The 24,554-nt window shown below is 40.7% G+C and overlaps 1 protein-coding gene across 4 annotated transcripts in view; it reads right to left on the reverse strand.

Moving 5' to 3' along the window:
• GK (glycerol kinase) overlaps positions 1-24,554 on the reverse strand; it is a 100,760-nt gene that overhangs the window by 69,844 nt on the left and 6,362 nt on the right. For all 4 annotated transcript variants that reach the window (XM_087966879.1, XM_087966877.1, XM_087966878.1 and 1 more), the window contains exon 2: positions 4,275-4,348. In XM_087966879.1, the coding sequence (XP_087823005.1) occupies positions 4,275-4,348 (74 nt within the window). The remainder of the gene's footprint in view (positions 1-4,274; positions 4,349-24,554) is intronic.

Below are 24,554 nucleotides of genomic sequence, written 5' to 3' on the forward strand. Positions count from 1 at the left end.
GTCATTTCACTGCCATTATAACTTCAAATGGTCACTAAATGAACTGTTGTAAATTGAGGACTACCTGTATATGCAGAAGTTAATCCTGTTAATTTCAAGGGGCCTACTGGATTCAGCTTCCTTCTGAACATGTAATTTCCAGAATAAAGTTATTGGCCTTATGAAATGGAAGGTGGGAACAGAGGGTGGAAGGAATGGTTGTTAAATCAAGGGTTACCTGTATGGACTTCAACTTCCAGAATTCCCCAGTCTTCTTTTTGCTGCAGATCCCATATCCAGTGTCAAGATAAAGAGATGAGACAGCATTTTATCAATAAAAATTTAATTCTGAATTATTCACTTTATATGATCACAATCTTAAAACCAGACCTACAGATATAAAGATATTGTCAGCCTTCAAGATTTTTTTCTCTATTTGCTTTGCATCTTTTGGCTGTCATAAGTAACTGGGGGAGGAGGGGGGATATGGTTATGGGAAGTGAGCTGGAGGTGTTACAAAACAGAACTGTATAAGTTTGGGGGGGGAAGTTCTTGCTTAGGCTTCTATCTTATGCTATGCGCAGCTGCTATCAAAATATGTCAAGGTCAACGGACAGAGGCTTCATCACCACCTGGAGATGCCCACATGATGATATACACAACTTTTAATTGGATGAGCCAATTGAACTATTGGGGGTGGGAACGTTGCCATCACTTTGTACATGTGATTTACGCACCCATTTTCTCAGATTCAGAATTCTTTTGTTGCTACCACTTGATTTCCAGTAAAAGATATCTTTTCCCTAATTAATGGAGTCTAAGTATTTCTTTCTTGGATTTTCAATGGAGCACCAGCTGACAGATATGGGCAGATTTCATTTAAGAAAAGCTAGGTCCTGCTGAGAAGCTGGGGAATGCGGTTTGTGGGCATGCACACTTTAGAAATCCCATCCCACCAGGGATGGCCTGCTTGGGGTTTGTGGGAGTTCGGGAGAACCCCTAGCTAAGATTCTGCACAGTTCGGAGAACCCCCAAATCCCACTCCTGGCTGGCCCCATCTGACCCACCTCTCCTAGGAGTTCCCACGTGGCCAGTTTTGGATGTAGGTAAGTGCAGGGCATGCATGGATGCTTGGGGAGGGCGAAAAACAGACCTCTCAGAAGTCTGGGAAGGCTGGAAATGAGCCCATTTCTGGTTTCCAGAGAGCCTCCGCCGTGGGGGGCAAACCCACCATGCCATGGTGCAGAAAGCTGACTAGGCCATGCCCACCATGGTCTCACCCACCCAGCAACTGAGCAGAGAACCCTTTGCTAAAATTTTTGAAGCCCACCCCTGAATCCCACTCTCGGGCTTGTTTCAAATCGTGATGGGATGTTTTGTTCGCTGACTGAGCAACCCGACCAAAGCTGCTGTTGAGTCCAGTGTATGTAGGGGAGACTCCGGGGTTAGTTTGGCCAGGCAAATTGGTTGCTGTACTGCAATGTAGAAATGGGAAATGGAGCAGCCAGCACGAGGGGAGGAGGAGGAGCAGGGAGAAGAGAAGGAAAGCGGCCTCCTCCTTACTTCATGCAGGCTGCTCCGTTGCCTGTTTCACCATTGCAGCGCCACACCATGGAGCTTTCCCCACCCACCACCGCCCAGATTTCCCCAAGCATTTCTTTGCCTACCTGATTTACAGATCCGTTGTGTTTCTCGCCATCATGTGCAGGGAAAGAAAAGTTTGTGTGGGGCTAAAAAAAAATTATCTCAATCAATTCCAACCTTGCACAATCTTTTTCTTTCATGAGAAGTTATTAATTGAATCTTTTTTTTAGCCCCACACAAACTTTCATTTTCCTGCACATGATGGCTAGAAATGCAAAGGAGTTGGATATCAGGTAGGCAAAGAAATCCTTGGGGAATTTGTTCTCTCAGCCAGCATGGCCATGCAGCTTCCCGGCCAAGGAGAGGACGCTTTCCCGGCCAGCACGGCCATGTAGCTTCCTGGCCAGGGGGAGAATGCTCTCCCAGCCAGCGTGGCCATGTGGCTTCTTAACTGGCATTCAGAGGCAAGCAGGAAGCTTCGGGAAATGTGAGAAACTCTGGTAAGTGTGGGAAGTGCTGGGAACAGTGGGAAGCTCCAGGAAGGGGCGGGAAGCAGCGGGAAATCCTGAGAAGCATGGGAAGTGGCGCTGGAGGCTGGGCACAGTGGGGGGGCATCTAGCTAGCTAGGCCGTGAATGTGCATGTGATGGAGCTACAGCACTGGTGGCGAAGCAATCCAGGAAAGCCTGGGAACGGGGGGAGGGGCAGTGCAGCAGCCTAGGCTGGCCCGGGAGTCGACTGGACCGGGGCTTGCTTGCAGGCTCACTCAGCCAGGGAGATCAGGGCCACGGTGGAAGGCAGGCGAAGGCAGGTTAGCAATGGTGGGTGAGATGAGGAGTGACTGGGCGGAACAGGGAGGGGTGAGCAGGCGGGGAGGGACAGGGCCAGCCAGAATTTTTACTGCTGGTGTGCCTGAACTGGCCCAAATCGGCTGAATCCCACCACTGCTTGTGTTGCTAAGTTATTATGCACAAAGTTTCATGTTTATCATACCTTTCCTTCCAGAGATATAAAAAGCCAAACTTTAACCTTTTTTTCGAGCCGCAATATTTTCGGCCAACTTTGCTCCAAATTATCAAGATGGAGATCACTCATTTTATTATTCTGTTTAATAGAATACAACAAGTTGTACAAGATGGCCAAGTTTTGTTTCTCTCAACAAAATATTGCCGGAGATATTATGTCTCAGTTGCTGAAACCTCAGAGTTATACTGTAGAAGGCTGCAGTATAGGATCAAACAAATGACTATATCTCTACAAGTATTGCATCGGCAAACGTAACACCTTACCAATGTTCATTGGGGACATGTATGCATATTCATACAAAATTTCTTTGAAACCCATGATGGTCGAGCAGGGACCCCCAGACTGTCAGAGCGTTTTGGCAGCATGACTACCTTTATGAGACAACCCAGCAATACACAGCACACAGAGACTTAAGACAGTAACAGTGGTTTAATATACAATAGGTATATACAGACAATATGGATGTGGTAGCAAAATACCTTTACAGGCAAGCTTTTTTTCTTCTTAACACATGCAGAACTTCTGCACTGAACACTGGCCACAAGAAAAGAGAACCACGCCCTCTAATGGTTGCCATTTATATACACACCTCTTAAGGGGAACTTTACTCTCCAGCCTTAAAAGTAAATGCCCATACTCTGCTGAATCACTCTTGTTACGACTCACATCAGCTTCACAGCATCATGCAGCTACTCACTGCTGGTCAGTTTCTAAATCTTAATACCTTAACATAGACCACCTGACATGGAATGACCCAAAAGTTTTGAAGAAGGGAGTCATAGTTCCGTCTTCTTGTCCTTATGATATCATAATAAGGTCACTATCCACATTTGGGGGGGGAAAACATTTTTTCTGTTTGGCTCATTCCGCTTTCAATGCAAAATGTTCAATTATGCCATAAATTTCATAACAGAAATTTATGGCATAATTGCACATATTATGCTATTGACATGTTATAATTTCTTATCACGTAGTGTATGTATGTATGTATGTATGTATGTATGTATGTATGTATGTATGTATGTACAGTATATTCCAAATTGTGACTTGCTGTGGGGAAAATCTAAATAAAGATTTTCCAGGAATTGTATCATTGGCAAAGGGTTGTTGATTTGAGAAACAAATAACACAATATGAAATAGCAATAGATCAACAATAAACATATTGTTTACTTATTATGCTTGCCTTTCCCATACAGGTACCACCCACACAAGTGACAGAGTTGGCCACGCCCACTAAGTCACATGACACCCCCCACCCCAGCCAGCCAGTCATTAGGGAAGAGAACCAGTTGTTAAAAAATTTGCAGCCCACCACTGGCTATAACACAGAGCCTTCAGTAAGAACATGTATTAATGCAGCTAAAGAAGAGGCAAATTTGAACACATGAACTGCCTTTGTATTCATGTTGGACATATTTAAATTCTAAGATCAGAGAAAAACAATTCTCTTTGTTGAATTTTCTATTGTTCACAATGCAACTTCTACAACACTCTATAAATGAATTTGGGTGTTTGCTAACAGATAGATTTCAATAACATAATAAAGGGAGGAAATAAGAAAGCCATACCATTTGTCATATAGATGGAAACAATTCCATCAGTTAAAAAAACTTAGCTTTTTTCCATAGAATTTAACAGTATAATATAAAACATCAAATATTCAAACATAAAAGAGAAGCAATACCCTTCTTTGGGGAATTTCTGCTGGATTTCCACTTGATGATGACTCAGTAATTCAGCTGTGTTTGCATTGAAAACCTGTAAGCAGTAAATATATAGTTACCAAACCAGTTTGTACACCCATAGTCAAAAGGGTACACAAGGAAGCTCATCACCAACATTTTGTCAGGAAACAGTATACTGATTTCTTCATATATTCAGAATTGTAGCATAATGCCTGTTTAACCCTAGAAACAAATAGCAAATTACAAGCTATTTTAAAATAATTTATTTAAAAGAAGGTACAAGCCCTTCTGAGTCCCAAGTTACAGCTTTTCAACCATAATTTTGCAATGATATGAAAATTCAATATATGAAATTAGATGATATATGAAGAATATGTTAATTGGAAAACTTAGGTTTAGGAGTTTATATAGAAAAATAAAGGCAAAGAATATTTGCTACACAATATGGGCCACTACCAAAAGGGAAAGTAGAGAACAAATGGACTTTTGAAATAAAAAGCAATTTCCTATAGTTTTACATCCAAAGGTCATTATGCAAAATAAATTATTTCCAAACTTCATAACTAAATAAATCAAGTCTTATCTCTTAATCCCCTTTTACAATAATTTTACTAAGACTGCCTGTCACTATTCCAATTCTCCAAAACCAAGAAACAGAAATAAAAGGTTTGATTAATTGCTTTTAATTCTGGATAGCCTGGAAACATCGGCACATAGCAAACAAAACAAGGGCAGCAATAACTGTTGTGGCTTTCCCGCCTATTTAACTCTGCCCCTTGCGTGTGCCTGACCCACCCGCATGGCTGTTGTACTTCTAGAGAGGCCTGAGAGGCCTGGAATCTTTCTGTTGGGCCTAGTTCTTTCTTTTGCTGCTGGTCTGCTCTCCAGCTGATTGTCGGCTGGCTGCTTCTTCACTGTCCACCTCCCATGCTGTGAGTCTACTGTTTTTCATTATCCTTACAAGTCTTCCCCACCGAATGGCAACCCCCAAACGATCCGCTGGAGGCTCAAGGGTTGACACTGCCATTACACTTAATGTTCCTGAATAAATTTTATAAATGCAAAGAAATATTCTAATATTCATAGAAATATCATTAGAGTTATAAAATCTGAACATCTGAACTTTGAATAGATAATAGCAACTATGAAATTATCTTGTCTGGTGTATAAAAATGAAACTAAGTATGAGTTTCCTTGTTTATCAGAAATACATAAACCTAGGTTATATCTACCTTTTTCTAGAAGTTAGTACTCAGAATCATTATATCAAATTGATGTATAAAAGTAACTTTTTACAAAAATAACCTTGCTCATTATAGTATCCTTCTGACTAGTAGTGAGTACATCGATTTCAATATTTCAATTGTCTTGACTAATTTATATAATGCACATACACACTTTTATTGTGTTGCATATTAGAAACATGACAATTAAGTAGAACAGGGACATGGTGCCCTTCAGATATTGTGAAGCAACTCCTGTTAGCTTTAGCAATGGTTAGTTATAAAGAATAATAATGCAAAAATGGGAACTCCTGACTGAACACGTTTACTAGTGATGAACAGTAACAAGAAATAAGAATATATTCTTGTTCTTTTAAAAAAGTAACAACTGTTTGCAGTGATGCTTTTATCTATGTAATGTATTTATTTTATTGGGAAAAAATAGTTTTAGAATATGATCAGAACATATAATCCATATAAATTAAAATGGCCGGTTTGGTCTAAGTAAAAGGCTAGAAAGTAGAAGATCATGAGTTCTAGTGTCACCTTAGCCAGGAAAGCCGGCTGGGTGACCTTGGACCAATCACTCTCTCTCAACCCAACTTACTTCAAAGTTAGTGTTATGGGGAAAATGGGAGGAGGAAGGTGCGCTGGGTAAGTTCACTGCCTTGAGTTACTTGTAAAAATAATAAAGGCAGGATACAAATAAATAAGTAAAACCTTATGAAAGTAAAAATGTACCGTTAATAGAACTAATTTTCAATTACATGACAAACAACCAAGCAATTATCATATAAATCTAAGAGAGAATTAATTTTGTAAAATAATTGGACATGTTATTTAAGATATATTCAGTGTATTTGTTTGAATCTACACCACTCTAAAACATAATGTTTGCATCATTATGTCATATGAAATATTTGGGAAACATTTCCTGTGTTTTATGTGCCTGCATCAAGCAGATTGCTTTTTTATTTCTAAATTATATTTACTGTTTTTCAGTTAACATGTCTTAAATTTAATTCCAAAGTTCAAATATAATGGATACAACAAAATCATATGGATGAAAGGTGATGTCAGATCCATGTATCTGTCATTTCTTCAGTGGAAGAAGAAAAGGGGGGGAGGCTGATAAAGAAATCCTTTCTTGATGTAACCTCAATATATTTAATCTTACAGTATATCGAATTTGTATAACCCACACATGATACAATGGAGGGAGAAAAGACACATGGCCAGAACCTATCATCTCTGAGAGGCACAACCAGGAGACGAGAAGATCATAAAAATTCCACAGTGAGATGTGTCCTGGGAATCTCTGGAAAAGTTTGTTCTAAAAAGGGGGTGGGGGGAAAATTAGGTATGCCCTGGGAAATTGTGAAAAAGATTGTTCCTTACAAAAGGGGTGAGGAAGAATTAACATACTGGCTTTTGTTTCACTAAATACACATTGAGATAAGGGAAGGGGTGCTAAACTCTCTTATGTATCCCTGAGAGACCTCAGATGCTGCTTTGAACTCCTACATGAATTGTCTCATCTCAATAAAGGATTCCTTTTTGATACATTTTGATACGTTTTCAGAAGTTCATTCTAGTTGAGTGAATGGGAAAAGTTCTGTAGCCTGACAGGTATATGATTGTAAGAGTAACAATTGTTAATCTTTGCCTACAAGGTTATTCAACTTATCTAACTTGTTTATCTTTGACTTAGTTTTATTTATTTGATGCCAGCTCCTGAATACTCATTGTCTATTTTGATCAATAGTACAAGACTTCCCCCCCGCCCCAATTTTCTGGAAGAAAATTATTCAAATGAATTAAGTTGGAGACATTTCTTTATTAAGCTGAGATTTTGTATTATATATTTGAACATAGGCTTTATTTTTTCCTCTTTCTGGAAACAACTTGCTTACAATGTTTCCACCAGAAAGGAGATTTAAAGGAAAGACAATCTGAAGAAAAATGTGACACCTAAATAGAAAACAAATGAAGGTTTTAAGCATAAACCCACTATTTTTCTTTATTCCATTTGACAAATATAATCTATTATTATCTATGTCATCAAGATCACTAGAGCTAGCCACTGTGTACTTCAGAAATTATTAAAATTTTTACAACTTATATTTATGGACTCTTAACTATGAAGATGACAATTACAGTTGAACAGAATTACATTCTTCTATTTGAATTCAACAATTCAACAATTCTGATTAAAAAAGAGCCTGCGCACACACACACACACACACACACACACATACACATTTGTTGTAGTGATGTTTCGGCAGAATCTCATCTGCCATCATCAGGCTTGTGTGTTGGGTTCATCTGTGTTAGGCTTTCACAGCTGTTTGAAATTCTAACAAAACGTCGCTACAACTTTAAAAGCACAACTATAATAATGTGGGGAAAATACCTGAACAAAGCTGAATACCATACATATAAATACCCACGAAAACTTAAGAAAACACACACACACATACACACATATACACTGCTCAAAAAAATAAACGCAACACTTAAACAACACAATGTAACTCCAAGTCAATCACACTTCTGTGAAATCAAACTGTCCACTTAGGTAGCAACATTGATTGACAATCAATTTCACATGCTGTTGTGCAAATGGAATAGACAACAGGTAGAAAGCATAGGCAGTTAGCAAGACATCCCCAATAAAGAAGTGGATCTGCAGGTGGTGACCACAGACCACTTCTCAGTTCCTATGCTTTCTAGCTGATGGTTTGGTCACTTTTGAATTCTGGCAGTGCTGGACTCTAATGGTAGCATGAGACGGAGTCTACAACCCACACAAGTGGCTCAGGTAGTACAGCTCATCCAGAATGGCACATCAATGTGAGCTGTGGCAAGAAGGTTTGCTGTGTCTGTCAGCGTAGTGTCCAGAGCATGGAGGCGCTACCAGGAGACAGGCCACTACATCAGGAGACGTGGAGGCGGCTGTAGGAGGGCAACAACCCAGCATCAGGACCACTACCTCCGCCTTTGTGCACGGAGGGACAGGAGGAGCACTGCCAGAGCCCTGCAAAATGACCTCCAGCGGGCCATAAATGTGCATGTGGCTGCTCAAATGGTCAGAAACAGACTCCGTGAGGGTGGTATGAGGGCCCGATGTCCACAGATGGGGGTTGTGCTTACAGCCCAACACCATGCAGGACGTTTGGCATTTGCCAGAGAACACCAAGATTGGCAAATTCACCACTGGTACCCTGTGCTCTTCACAGATGAAAGCAGGTTCACACTGAGCACATGTGACAAACGTGGGGTGTGGAGACACCGTGGAGAACGTTCTGCTGCCTGCAACATCCTCCAGTATGACTGGTTTGGCAGTGAGTCAGTAATGGTGTGGGATGGCATTTCTTTAGGGGGCCGCACAGCCCTCCATGTACTCGCTAGAGGTAGCCTGACTGCCATTAGGTACCGAGATGAGATCCTCAGACCTCTTGTGAGACCATATGCTGGTGCGGTTGGCCCTGGGTTCCTCCTAATGCACGACAATGCTAGACCTCATGTGGCTGGAGTGTGTCAGCAGTTCCTGCAAGACGAAGGCACTGATGCTATGGACTGGCCCGCCTGTTCCCCAGATCTGAATCCAATTGAGCACATCTGGAACATCATGTCTCACTCCATCCACCAATGCCACATTGCACCACAGACTGTCCAGAAGTTGGGGGATGCTTTAGTCCAGGTGTGGGAGGAGATCCCTCAGGAGACCATCCGCCACCTCATCAGAAGCATGCCCAGGCGTTGTAGGGAGGTAATACAGGCACATGGAGGCCACACACACTACTGAGCCTCATTTTGACTTGTTTGAAGGACATTATATCAAAGTTAGATCAGCCTGTAGTGTTTTTTTCTAATTAATTTTGAGTGTAACTCTAAATCCAGACCTCCATGGGTTGCTAAATTTGATTTCCATTGATAATTTTTGTGTGATTTTGTTGTCAGCGCATTCAACTATGTAATGAACAAAGTATTTAATAAGAATATTTCATTCATTCAGATCTCGGATGTCTTATTTTTGTGTTCCCATTATTTTTTTGAGCAGTGTATATATTTCCATATTGTCAGTTCTTCCACATTTCTATTTTCTCTACATCTTCATTTCAGTAAGGTAAAAGACCTTAAATATCAGTACAATAAAAAATATATGGATTTCCAGGCTATTAGCAATTTACAAAGGCCACACTATTTTATATGAGACTAGGACTATTTGACAGACCACCTGGCTCTCATAGTATTGCTCGGTCAATCTGATTTTGCAAGATAGGTGCTGACTAGGTTCCTTTGATTAAACAACGTTATCTAAAACAGGGATCCCCAACCTTTTTGACGCCGCAGCCCGGTACCGGCATCAGCTGGGCGCCGCAGCCCGGTACCGGCATCAACTGGGCACCGCCATCTTTTTTTGACGAAAAAGTGCTTCCGGTGACCTCACCGGAAGCACTTTTTCGTCAAAAAAGATGGCGGCGCCAGCGCTTCCGGTGAGCTTTTTCGGGTAGAAATGGCTTTCTACCCGGAAAAGCTCACCAGAAGCTTGCCATCTTTTGATGAAAAGTGCTTCCGGTGAGCTTTCTACCGGAAAAGCTCACCGGAAGCACTTTTTACCAAAAAGATGGCGGCGCCCAGCAACCAGCGGCCCGGTAAGAGTTGTTCCGCGGACCGGTATCGGTCCGCGGACCGGCGGTTGGGGACCCCTGATCTAAAAGACCAAGGAAGCATGTCTTCTCTCTAGCACTGCTGCCATTGAATAAGATTTACCCATAGATCAGGCTGACCCCAACTCTAGTTGTTTAGAAGAGCCGTGAAGGTCTTTGGTGAAGGAAAGCCAGGCCCCTTCTTTCATTCTCATCCTGTTTGTTGTTCCTGTCATAGTTTATTTTTTGCTTCCTTTGTTTTATTGCTATTCTGTTTTGATTGTTGTGAGCTGCCTGTTGTCATTAGGTATTGAGGGGAATCTGTTTAATAAATAAATATCTATAATTACACAACTTGGACACTGTTTATTTGGCAATTCAAGTAATCAATATTATTAGAAATATTGGAATACTTGAATCATTTTCATCAAGGTGGCTAAAGGAAGGTATAACAGATAATAGATTTCTTTTAAAAAAAACCTCAATTGCTATTATTCTGGAACTTCTTTAGGGTGGTCATGGTCAAGATCTACAGTTGGAATATGACAACTAATTTTCTTGTCTACTAATGCAAATCAACTACAATCATGTGAAAAAGAAAGTACATTCTCTTTGAGTTCTATGGTTTAGTATAATTTTAGAATGTACCAGACAGAATCCCAATGTAGGTTATGTATTTTATATTAAGTACTATAAATATAGGGGAAAAAGACAAAGGCATCATACTCCATATAGTGTATAGGAGAAGTATTTCTTCTTTTTTTTTTAAAGAAGAAAAATAAATGATTGGCTGGAATAGAACAGACAAAGAATAATAAATATTACGATATGAATTGAGAGGAGATAAAAAATAAAAATGAAATAAAATTGAGAAAATTTAAAGGAGAGGAGAAGTTATATAGAAAATTTAAAATGTTAAGAAAATATGAAATGGTATGTAAAATGAATATGAAATTGAACTTGTGTCTGTACCAAGAGTTTTAACCCGGGACTAAGCAACTTTCAGAAAAGAGATTTTTTATACTTTTATGTTTTGTGTTTATGTGTATTTATGTATTGTTTGTCTTGAAAAATAAAACTTGTTTAAAAAAATAAATAAAGGGAGATGGAGACGCCCAGGTAGCTGCTCGACAGATATCCTGAATCGACGCCTGAGTAGCCCAGGCTGCCGAGGTGGCTGCACTCCTTGTAGAGTGAGCGGTAATCCCACTAGGGACAGGGAGAGCCTGCGCTAAATATGCCTTGGATATAGTAGCCCTAATCCAGCGGCCAACAGTAGACGGGGAAACCTTGCAGCCCAGCGTCTTTGGCTGAAAAGACAGGAATAAAGACTCTGATTTTCTGATTGACTGTGTACGATAGATGTAGATACGAAGGGCCCTTCGCACATCGAGGGTGTGCCACTGCCTTTCCCTTTCTCGGGAAGGCTTGGGACAAAAATTAGGCAGAATTAATTCCTGGGATCTGTGAAAGGCCGTGTTGATTTTTGGCATAAAGGCGGGATCTGGTCTCAGAACCACCCGATCAGTGTGGAAGACACATAGATCCTTTCTCACGGATAGAGCTGCTATTTCAGATATCCTTCTTGCCGATGTTATCGCCACAAGGAACACCACTTTGAATGTGAGAAACTGAAGTGGCGCCTCCCTGAGAGGCTTGAAGGGAGGTTTAGTCAATGCCATAAGAACTTTATTAAGATCCCAGGTAGGGTATCTGTGGATCACCGGAGGGTGCAGATTAGAGGCCCCTCTAAGGAAAGACCTTATGCGAGGGTGGTGGGAAAGTGAGTCAGAGGAGCTGCCAGCGATCACCGTGGACAGGGCTGCGACCTGTCTTCTCAGAGTGTTGGGGGAGAGGCCCCTATCTAGTCCGGTCTGTAGGAAGGCCAGGATTTGCGCAATTGAAGGCGAGAGCGGATCAACAGACGACTTATGGCACCACTTACAAAAGATGTTCCAGGTTGCATTATAAATGCGGGTAGTCGAAGGCCGCCTTGCTGCCAGGATGGTATTGATGACCTGGACCGACAAACCCTCATTTTTTAGCCTTTCCCACTCAACCTCCAGACGGCTAACTGAAGCCACTGCGGGTCTGGATGTTGAAGAGGTCCCTGGGACAGAGAGATCCTGTCAAGGGGATCCTCCATGGCGGAGCCACTGACAGATTGCGAAGGTCCGCAAACCACGGTCTCCTGGGCCAATACGGGGCTATCAGGAGGACCTCCGCCCTTTCGAGAATCACTTTTTGAATCACCTTGGGTATTAGCGGGAGGGGAGGAAAGGCGTACAGAAGCCCAGTGGGCCAGGGGCAGCGCAGGGCATCGTGGTTCTCTGCGCCGTTGGCAGGGTAACGAGAGAAGAACCGCGGTATCTGGGCGTTGAGCGGGGATGCGAACAAGTCCATCAAGGGCTGACCGAACATCGCTGCTGCCTCCCTGAACAAGGAGGGGTGAAGGCGCCATTCCGATTGGTCCAGCGTGGCCCTGCTCAGCCAGTCTGCTTGGACATTCGAGACCCCCGAGATGTGCTCCGCCCTGATGGATAAGAGATGTCTCTCTGCCCACCGACAAATTCGCTCGGCCTCCCTCATGAGTCGAATAGAATGAGTGCCCCCTTGACGGTTGATGTGGGCTTTGGTCGTAGTGTTGTCTGTTAAGACCAGAATGTGTCGGCCCCGTACCTGGGGGAGAAAGGCGTGCAGGGCCAGATATACTGCGTGCAGCTCCAGCCAGTTGATGCTGCAGCGCCGCTCGGCTGCTGACCAAGTTCCCTGGGCTGAAAGAGACTGCACGTGGGCTCCCCATCCGGAGAGGCTGGCGTCTGTTGTGAGAGTGACCCTTTGGGGCTCCTTGAAGAGATGACCTCTGTTGGTAGAGGGTCTTGTCCACCAGAGGAGGGAGGCGAGAACTCTTGGAGGAACCTTCACCATGAGACCTGAGTTGCTCCTTCCGGAACGTTGGTAAGGCAGAAGGAACCACTGCAAGGATCTGGAATGTAAACGTGCCCAGGGAATAATTGATATGCATGAGACAAACTTTCCAAGCAACTTGGACAAGCTCAGCAACGAGGCCCTTCTAGTCTGTCTGATTATCCTGATAGCTTTTTGGATACTGGTGAACCTCTCTTGGGAGAGGAAGACCTTCCCTTCGACCGAATCAATCACCGCTCCTAAGTGCGCTATACGGGTGGAAGGGTCAAGCTGGCTCTTCTCCCAGTTAACGAGGAATCCGTGAGCCTGAAGTACTGAGAGGGTGGTCTTAGTGTCACTCTCAGCCTGGTGTCGGGTAGGAGACAGAATAAGAATGTCGTCAAGGTAGCAGTGAATGCGGATAGGGAAGTGCCTAAGGTAAGCTGCCAGGGCCGCCAACACCTTGGTGAAGGTCCTCGGGGCCGAGACGAGACCAAAAGGAAGAGCTACGTATTGGTAATGCTGGTTGTTATAACAAAATCTCAAATACTTGGAATACGAGGGGTGAATGGGTATATGGAGATATGCCTCGGAGAGGTCGATGGAAGTGAGCCAGTCTCCCTTCCTAGTACCCTGTAAGATCGACTGAAGTGTATGCATCTTGAACTTGTGACGGATAATATGGCGATTGAGCCTCTTCAGATCTAAAATGGGTCTCCATCCCCCGGAATGCTTCGGGACCAAAAAGAGGAGGGAATAGAACCCCCCTCCCCGCTGTGACAACGGCACGGGCTGGATGGCCTTGATATCGGAAACGTGAGTGATAGCGGCCGCCATGAGAGCCCGCTTAGTCGGGTCTCTAGAAAGGGGGGAAACCATAAAGTGCTCCGGGGGAGCAGACTGAAACTGAAGAGGGAGACCAAACCTTACAGTGTCCCTAACCCAGGAATCTGACGTGGATAAGTCCCACTGGTCGGCAAAGTACTTAAGGCGACCGCCAATGGGATAAGAAACTGAGAAACTACCTGGGACGGCGGGGCGCCTTATTCCCTGCACCTCAGAAGGGTCTCCCGTAGGAGCCTCCCCTTCTATTTCTATCCCCCGAGTCGCTCCGGTCCTGATAGGTTGACCGGAACATCGGGGAGCCCTGATACCTAGGGGTGAAAGACGGTTGAAAGGAGGGGCGAAAGGAGCCCCTCCGAAAGGGCTGGGACCCTCTAGACTCTTGCCTGCGAAGAAGCGATGGTAAGAACTTCTTCTTATTCCGGCTCTCCATCAGCAATCGCTCGAGAGCTGGGCCGAACAATTTTTCACCCCGCTATAGGAGCTGAGGCCAACTTAGTTTTATTCTTGACATCGGCTTGCCAGTGCCGAAGCCAAAGTAGCCTTCGGGCAGAAACGTGCGAGGAGATGGCCCTAGCAGAAAATTTTACAGAATGAAAAGTGGCATTGGCCGCGAACTCCGCTGCGGCCGTGAGTTTTGCAATGTCCTGATGAGCCCTAGTATTTGACGGGGGGACATGCTGTTTCAGCTGTCTGAGCCACCTGATGGAAGACCGGGTAAAAAATGACGCGGCTGTGGCCGACCGGATGGCCCAAGCATCCGACTGGTGCGCTCGCCGCAGGGCCATCTCTGCTCGCTTATCCTCAGGCTTCAGCGCTTCTAGAGCGTCAGTGGGGTTGGATGAAGATGCTAGTCTCACTATGGGGTCGTCTACCTCCGGAGTGTTTAGCATGGTAGAAAATTCCGGGTCGAGATTAAACAATCTCTTGTCTTGGCTGGAAGGAGCGGGAGGGGGACCCGCAGAGGCCAATTGCCTTGCAACCAAATCGGAAAAAAATGGGGGGGTTGGAATAACCTCGGTTTCGATGACCGGCTGTCTGAAAACTGAGTCTTCTGGTCCCCCCGGGGTCGCTGGTGATGGTTCAGAGGGAGACTGGGAAGCCAGGCCCGAGACATTCTTTGCCTTGAATAGCAAGGACTTAAACAAATGAGGCTTAAATAGGCCTATGAATAGTGGCTGGTCAGGGGAGATGCCCTCGTCCTCGGACATCTCCCCTTCCATGGGGTCTACTTCGAAAAAGGGTTCTGAATATTGGAGAGACCCTCTATCTGACCCTTCTTCTTCCCTGAAGGGTTCAAACCCCATTTCTTCCTCTTCCTGAGCCTCCTCCCCTTCCGGGAAAGGAGCTTCCACTTGGGAAGGTACCTGACCGTGATGTGAAGCCAGTCTGGAGAGAGACCTTCCGGACATCGATTCGACCTCGGGTGCCATCCTTTGGGAGCCTGGTCTGGACAGCTGCTGAATACCTTCAGCTATTCCTTGCCGGATGGCCAGTTGCATCCACTCTCTAATACTGTCCGGAATGATGGTTGTGGGCGGGTCTTCTGAACGTAGGCCCGCGGCGGTGGGTGTGAAGGTCGCTTCAGGCGTGCGAGAGGCCTGGTGACTTTGGGAGGTTGAGCTGCACCTGGAAGGAGAAAGCTGTCCTGGCGGAGGAGGGGGTTGAGCGGTAGAGGGGGGGGCAAGGGTTATAGAATGCGAGTCTTTAGACCGTTTGTCAAACTCCTTCTCCAAGGCCTTATGGCGCCTTAAAGCATCCATTTGAGAGGCCTTGGAGGAGTCCTTGTCCCTTCTGCGCAGGTAGTGCGTCTTTGACTTGGCCTTCAAAGAAGAACCGCTGGGATTGCCCTCTGCCATGATATCAAGAGAATATTAGAAACAAAAAAAGGCGGTTGGCACGCCTAGGAGTTCGTCCTACAACGTAGGCCGGCTTTCCTAAAGTTGGGCCACGTCCCCCTTTTGGATAATTTTTTTTTATTCTGTACCTATCAACTTATTATCTATTATTATCTATTATTATCTATTATTATCTATTATTATTATTATTATTATTATTATTATTATTATTATTATTTGTTTATTTGTTTATTTGTTTATTTATATTTTTTGGGGGGGTGAAGCCCCAAGGGTTCCAATCAAATCCAAACAAAAAAATTGATAACCATCTGTTTTTAGCTTATTGCTGATTTATGTGATACCAATAAAAAAAGGAGAAAATGTAGAACTAAAAATTAATCAACCAATAGACCAAATGAATGCTGAGGCCAGGAAATAAAAAGATGACAGGAAAAAAACAAAGGCCTCCTGAGGCAGCCTCCCAACAAAAATGGGAAGTAGGTGCCTGCGCCTCTGAGCGAGCTGCGGAAAAAAGCAAAAGCCAACTAAACAACTTGAAAAGAAGGGCAACAGGGCACGGAACCACACTACCCTTTAAATTGAGGCTCCACACAGCCTGCAGGTCCCGCTATGGGCCTTTACAAACATCGCAGCCCGATCGTATCAACAAGCCAAAATCCAAAATGGCGGCCGGCCACGAGGCGCGCCCAAAATGGCCGCCGGTCCCGGCGCAAGACACTCAGAGACGCACAAGCCCTCGAAATCAATAAACGGCAAGCCAGAATGCAGGAGAATCACGAGGGCTGCAAGAGGAAACTCTTTCTCTTCTAAGGCGTTCGTGGGGGGAAGGCGCAACGGAGCGCTAAAAATAGCGCGAGCCCAAGCCGCTGCTTAGATGCAGCCTGGCTTGAAAGCAAACGGCAGAGGAAAAAAAAGGGGGGGGCAAAAGGCTCCAAATCCCCCTATTTCCCCCCTAAGGGACGAAATATCGCCCTATCACTAAATTTGGGACGAAACTAAAAGCGCAGGGGACAAGGAGAAAAGGAGAAAAAACAAACCTGGATCTGTACAAGTAGAAAAAAACCTGAATCGGCCAAGTAGTGAATGATCAAGCTGCCTGTTCTAGCGAGGCTGAGCTAAAACTGGGGGAACGCATGGAGGAGTCACGTGGAGGAGGAGGAGCGTTCCTCAATTATAGCTCAGCCTGTTAGAAGTGAAGACTGGAGCACCTCCCACTGTCTGGATGCTTGCAGCAGCTCCACGGAGAATAAAAGAGTAGCACTGTATATTAAAGATACAATAAAAGCCAAACAAATATACTTAGATGATAAAGGAAGAGTGTTAATGGCGGAAATAATGATGAACTATAAACAAACATTATTGGTAGCAATATATACACCAAATGAGAATCAAGAAGAATTCTACAAGAAACTGTACTAGAAAATAGTGGAATTAAAATATGATGGTATATGTATTCTAGGAGACTTTAATGCAATAGTGGATGCTGAAATGGACTATAAAACACAAAAGACAAATAAAAAGAAAAGAAAAACATTACCAAAATCATTTTTCAAAATGAAAGAAGAGTTAGCAATTTGGATGGAGAGAAATACATCCAAAATATAAACAATACACATTTTATTCGAATAGACTATCCTGGTCCAGGACTGATATGATGTGGATATCAGCAGATTTAATCTTAAATATACAAGAAATAAATATTGAAACAAGCACTTGGGCAGATCATAATCTGATTAAAATAATATGGAAGGGGAAAAAATCAAGATGGACAATGAATAATACAATACTAAGAGAAAAGGAGTACATCAAATATATGGAAAAAGAATTGGAAATTTTATTTGATAAAAACAGAAGAGAGGAAACCTCACTACAAAATGTATGGGATACAGTTAAAGCATATATCATAGTTAAAGCATACATGGGAAAGAGAAATAGAAAGAAAAGACAGATACAAAAAATGTTAGAAGAATACAAAATGTTGGAGAAAGAATTACAAAATAATCCACAAAAAAAGACATACAAAATAAAATTAATTTAACAAAGCACAAAATGGAAATAATAAAGAAGAAATAGCACAAAAAATAAAAAGCGCCAAACAAAACTTTTTTGTAAATGCAAATAAACCAGGAAGATGGCTAGAACACAAATTAAAGAAAGAGAAGGAAAAGAGACAGATTTCCCAACTAATGGATAATAAAGATAATTTGTGTTACATGAATGAAAAAAAGGAATAATTCAAAAATACTATGGGGAATTATATGAACAAGTGGAAAGAGGAGAGCTTAAAGAATATTTGAAAAAAGCAGAACTACCTGAAATACCTGGAGAAATTAAAACAATGTTAGAGGAAAGAATTACAATGATGGAACTGACAGAAGCAATTAAAAGACAAAAGCACCAGGGCCAGATGGATTACCAGCAGAAATGTATAAAAACCTACAGGACTCCTTGAGCAATATATTGTTAGAAGTGGTAAATGAAATACTAATGGAAGCGAAAATACCTGATTCGTGGATGGAAGCTTATAGAACGTTAATACCGAAAGAAGACACAGACTTACAACAGATAAAGAACTATAGACCACTATCATTGTTGATTACAGATTATAAAATATTTGCTTCAATAATTGTGGAAAGACTAAAGAGATTTTTAAATCAATTTATACATTCAGATCAAAAATGATTTTTACCTAAGAGACAAATGAGAATAATCCTGAAGACCTTGGAATACTATGAAGCACATCTAGAGAAACAGATGGCATTGACATTCCTAGATGCACAGAAAGCTTTTGACAATGTGAACTGGCAGTTTATGACGGCACAAATGGAAGAAATGGACTTTGGGAAAAAGTTTATTAAAATGATTAAGACAATATATTATAAACAATATGCAAAGGTGATGGTAAATGGAGAATTAACTGAGAAAATCAATGTCAAGAAAGAAACAAGATAAGGATGTCCCTTGTCACCTTTATTATTTGTACTAACTTTGGAAGTATTGAATAGAAAAATTAGGAAAGATGGGGAAATAAAAGAGATGGAAATAGAAGAATACAGGCATTTGCAAAGGATTTGGTTTTTATAATAGAAGAACTGGACCTAAATTGATCAACGATAGAGGAATATGGAAAAATAGCAGGATTGAAAATAAATAAAGGGAAAACTAAGATATTGGTTAAAAAAAACATTATAGATGAACAGAAAAAAGAGTTAATGGAGAGATTAGATATTCAGATTGTAAAGAAAATAAAATATATAGGGATTCAGTTGATGGCTAGAAGTGGAACAATTAAGGAACATAATTATTACAAACTAAGATAACAGATTAAGACAGATTTGGAAAAATGGACAAATATGCAAATATCATTAATTAGGGAGAATAGCAACTATTAAGATGAATAAACTACCAAAAATGTTGTATTTGTTTCAGATAATTCCAATAAAATTAGAGAAAAAATACTTAGGAGAGATTAACAAAATAATATTAAAATATATATGGCAAGGGAAAAAAGCAAGAAATAACTATAAAATATTACAGGATGCAAGATTAAGAGGAGGATTTGGACTATCTAATTGGGAAATATATTATCAGGCTATGGTATTAACTTGGATGAAGGAATGGATTTTGTTAAGAAATACAAGATTGTTGACACTGGAGGGACATGATTTATAATTGGGTTGGCATGCATATTTATGGTATGGAGGAAGTAAGGCACATGGTTACTTTCAAAGACATTTTGTTAGGAATGATTTGTTGTTAGCATGGGAAAAAACTAGGGAACAACATTATTTGAAAATTCCAGTCTGGTTATCAACAATGGAAGTACCTGTACATCCAAATATTGGTAAAATGGGAGCTATTGTTAGATATAAAGATATACTGTATTAAATGAAAGGGTGAGCTCAAAAACAAACAAGAATTGAATGAACAAGGATTTGATATGGATTAATACTCATACATGCAAATACAATCAAGATATGAAAAAGATGTAAAAGAGAAAGGTATTTATAAAGAATTGACAGAGTTGGATAAAATACTAACAGGAACAGAAGATACATTGATTTAAAAATTGTATTGCTATCTACTAGGTGTTAAACTAGAAGAGCAACAAGTAAAGGAAACAATGATACCATGGGGAAAAAACTTTGGGTACACGATAGAATTAGATAAATGACAGAAAATATGGGAAAGAAATTATAAATTAACAATATTGACAGCATATAAAGAAAACTTGTATAAGATGTTTTACAGATGGCACTTTGCACCAGCAAAACTGGCAAAGATGTTTAAAGATAAATCAGCCAAATGCTGGAAGTGTCATCATAAACCTGGAACATATTACCATATGTGGTGGACATGCATAGAAGCTAAAAGATACTACACATGATTACACACTTGGTTGGAAAAAATGATAAAGAAACATATAGAGCTGAAACCTGAAATATTTTTATTAGGGATGGTACCTGAATATTATAGTAAAGAAGAAACATATATAATTATACATATATTAACAGCAGCTAGGATTATATTTGCACAGAATTGGAAAAATTATAAAATGCCAGCAGAGGGAAAAGTGATTGAGAAAATATTTGAATGTGCAGAGATGAACAGATTATCACTGGAAATTAAAGGGAAAGAAGAAACTGAATACTATATGATATGAGATTTATTTTATAAATGGCTAGAAAATAAAACAAGTTAAAATTGAGTAGATGAATATATAGAAAAATCACTTAAGTTGGTTATAAAGATTATAAATATAAGAGGAATTATTTATGATTTATAAAGAAAATATGATTATTGTTATATTGGTTAAAACATATTAATTATGATTGTTAGCAGAAGATATATGTACCCAGTCAACACACTGTATGAATGAAAGATGGAATTATTGTGTCTGGCGAAGAGAATGGACATACAGATAACTAAATAAGTTGAATACCTAGGAATTATCATTTCATCAAGACGTACCACACTCAAAGAAGATAACTACGACAAATTAAGCCAACAAATTAAAAAATATTTAGAAAGATGGGGTAACCTAAGACCTATTAACAGGCAGAATATCTACAATCAAAATGAATGTCCTACCTAAATTGTTATTTTTGTTTCAAAATATACCCATAAAACTAAACCATTTTTTTTGAGAAATGAACAAAATAACATCCAATTTTGTGTGGCAAGGGAAAAAGCCAAGAATCCAATTAAAGCTATTACAGGAAGACAAAGAAAGGGGAGGATTTGGTCTACCAGAATGGGAGATCTATCATCAAGCAGCGTCACTGACCTGAATTAGACACTGGATAATATAAAAAATAGAAGGATATTGCAGTTGGAAGGCCATAACTTGCAGCAAGGATGGCACGCCTTCCTATGGTCTGATAGGCCGGGCACACACTACCATTTCCAACAATATAGAATTAGGCAAGCGTTATTTAAGATTTGGAATAAAATTAAAAATCAAATATACATGGAAATGCCAAATTGGGTATCAGTACTGGGGGTGGTAATACATCTAAATTTGTTAAAACGGGAAAATCATTACTAACAAAGATGTTATAAATGAAGTTGGAGAACTAAAATCTAGACAAGATTTAAAGCAACAAGGGATGGATTTAGAATGGTGGGAATACTTACAGATCCAATAGAGGTATGGAAAGGACAAAAAAGAATGGGGAATTAATGGGCAAGAAACACTATTAGACAAAATTCTCTTGGGGCCAGACAATAAATTAATAAGGAAAACCTGTAAATTTTATTGGCATATAAATTGGAGGAATAATAGGTAAAAGAGATTATGGTGACATGGGCTAGAGATTTTGGGTATAACATAAAATTGGATCAATGGCAAATATTATGGGAAAGGAACAAAAAGATTATGCTTGCCACAGCATACAAAAAGAGAATTTATTTAAAATGTTTTACCGATGGCATCTCCCGCCAGCTAGGCTGGCTAAGATGTATAAAAATCAATCCCCAAAATGTTGGAAATGTTTAACAGAACAGGGCACATACATGCATGGTGGAGCTATAAAAAGCACAAGAGTTTTGGCACAGGATTGGGAAATGGGTGGAAGAAATGATGGGATTTAAAATAAGACCATAGACCAGAATCTTTTTTATTGGGAATGTTAGCAAAAAAATATAATGAAGTGTTATACTTGATAATAAATGTCATCACTGCAGCAAGAATGGTATTTGCCCAGAAGTGGAAGGAGAAAAAAAATCCCTAGTGAAGAAGTAATGAATAAAATTTTGACTTGCGTGAAATGGATAGGCTAACACTAGAGATGAAAAATAAGGATGAATCAGAATATTATATAATTTGGAATAGATTTTACTATTGGTGGGGAGAGAAAGGAAGGGAAAAGAATTGTTAAGAGGACATCATGAGACTAAAATAATACCAAGAATGTTGAAAGATGCAAGTAAGGATGAATAAATGTATATATGTATATGTATATATACAAATGTATATAAGATCTATATTCTATTATATTTCACTAGAATGATGACAAAAAGTTATGTCAAAACGACTTCACCACGTTCAATGTTTTAAAATGTTAATAAAAATTTTAAAAAAGAAAAGAAAGATGGAATTATTGTAACTATTAAAAAATAATTAATTGATTAATAAAAAGAAGACTAAAGTGAAGATGTCTGGCCATAATTCACAGTGCCATGTTTGGCAAAAACCAAACAAAGCACATCAGACAAACATCTTATACCAACTATCAAGCATGGTGATAGAGGGGTGATAATTTGGGCTTGTTTTGCAGCCACCAGTCATGGGCACTTTGCAGTCACTGAATTGATAATGAATTCCTCTTTATACCAAAGTATTCTAGAGTCAAATGTGAAGCCATTTGACTCTAGCGAAAGCTTGGCTGACATTGGGTCATGCCACAGGACAATGATCCTAAGCACACAGCAAATCTATAACAGAATGTTTGAAAAAGAATCAAGGGGTTGCAATGGTTCAGTCAAAGTCCAGATCTCAACCCGATTGAAATGCTGTGGTGGAACCTGCCAACTCCCCCTTGCAGATCCTGCTCTTCTGTAACCTGTTACCAATTGCATCCCCCTTCCAGCCCCTTCAGTCACCCTTCCCAGTGCCATCATTGCTGCCTGCCACCTGACTGGCCCGCGGCTTCTTGTCCCATGGAGTGAAACATCTGAGTTAAACAGTATCTCGGCGAATGGGCCAGGGCAAGGGGAGGAAGGCCAGAAGCCCATCAGCCAGGGAGAATGGTCAGAGGAGGGCCAACAGAGGAGAAAAGCTGTGTGTGAATGGGCTAAGGTGGGTGGCTGGAAGCAAAGCCTAACGGTCCCATTCAGATGTTCTTTTTCATAACTGCATGTACTTAATGTATTAATCAAGTCTCTTGAACGTTTTAAATGAGCTCACTTATCAAATCACCATCTCTTCTGCACAGAAAATACTTAGAAAAGACCACACCAAATGCCCTATGTGCCATTAAGAGGCCATTTTTTTTTAAAGATAAAAAGTGTCAAATGGAGTTGGATGGTATCCAAATTGAATTAAATAAATGTTTCTTTTGTCCTAAGAGAAACTTATCCTCTGTTTTATCTAAGCTCCTAGCAACCCTTTCAGTTAGGAAGTTCCATGTGTTTAGGCTGTACCTGTCTACCTACAGACATTCTGTCTGTATGAGTTCAACAAAACATCCCTTTCATTCTAAGCTACACAGGGTCGAAGTTCAGTAACAAGAAGACAATATCACTGACAGTGTTGACAATATAGTTACTAATTTCTTACTACGTTCTTCAAAGATCTTGTGAAATATTTTGGTTGTTTTCACATATTGAGTCATTTTGTAAATTCTAGTATTAACTGACATCAACAAAAGATCTGTATTTTTTTCCTTTTGCTTAGAAACTTTGGTCTCTTCTAGTTCTAGTTTATAAAATCATCATTTACCTTCTGTTATGATTTACAAGAGCCAGGATAGCCAAAATAGGTTGTTTCCCACAAGAAGTTGATTATTTTTTAAACTTAATTCCAAAATCAAAAAGTAAAAATATTCCAAATTCATCTGGATCATTAGTCCATTTATAACTTTCTTAGCTCAAAATTCTATTTAGCTAGTTGCTGTTTATTTCAAATTCTTTAAGTTCTTAAGCTCATATTCTATCCATACTTGTAATTCTAAAGATCTCTAATAATTTTAAGATGGTTAATAGTGAATTTCCAAAAGTAATTTAGAAAATGAGGTTTGTGAATTTAACAACTTTGAAGGAGATGGGCAGTTTAGAAACATGAAATATAAATCAATAAAATCTTTTTGAAAGGCTGGCAAGTAACATGGTTGATTCCATCATCTCCTAGAGTTCAAACATAGAAAATGCTGCCCTGCAGTCTCCTCATGGAGGGGAGTACACGGACTCCAGATTGGGGGGGGGCATATGGACCACATATGAGTGATGTCCCATCCTCTCCTTATCCAGAAAGGTTTATAAGAACCAGTCCTCTTACTGGTTCCTTAGTCTTTGTGGCTGTCTTTGGCTCCATTTTATAGTCATTGCCAGTTCACAATTCCTTCTGAGGGACTCTGATTCCATTTGTAACTTTTAATACATATGGTACACAAAACTGGATTTAGTACAGGGGTGGGATTCTACCAGTTCACACCGGTTCTATAGAACCAGTTGTTAACGTCACTGGTAGTTCTAAGAACCGGTAAAACTGACCTCTGGATGGCCCCGCCCCTCTTCGCCACTCCTACGGGCCAAAATCTGGGTTTTTATTGCGCATGCGCGAAAACCCTTGCCTC

The sequence above is a fragment of the Notechis scutatus genome, chromosome 5, assembly GCF_049901735.1.
Source record: "Notechis scutatus isolate UNSWTSFEM ecotype Mainland chromosome 5, rNotScu1.2, whole genome shotgun sequence".
NCBI lineage: Eukaryota > Metazoa > Chordata > Lepidosauria > Squamata > Elapidae > Notechis > Notechis scutatus.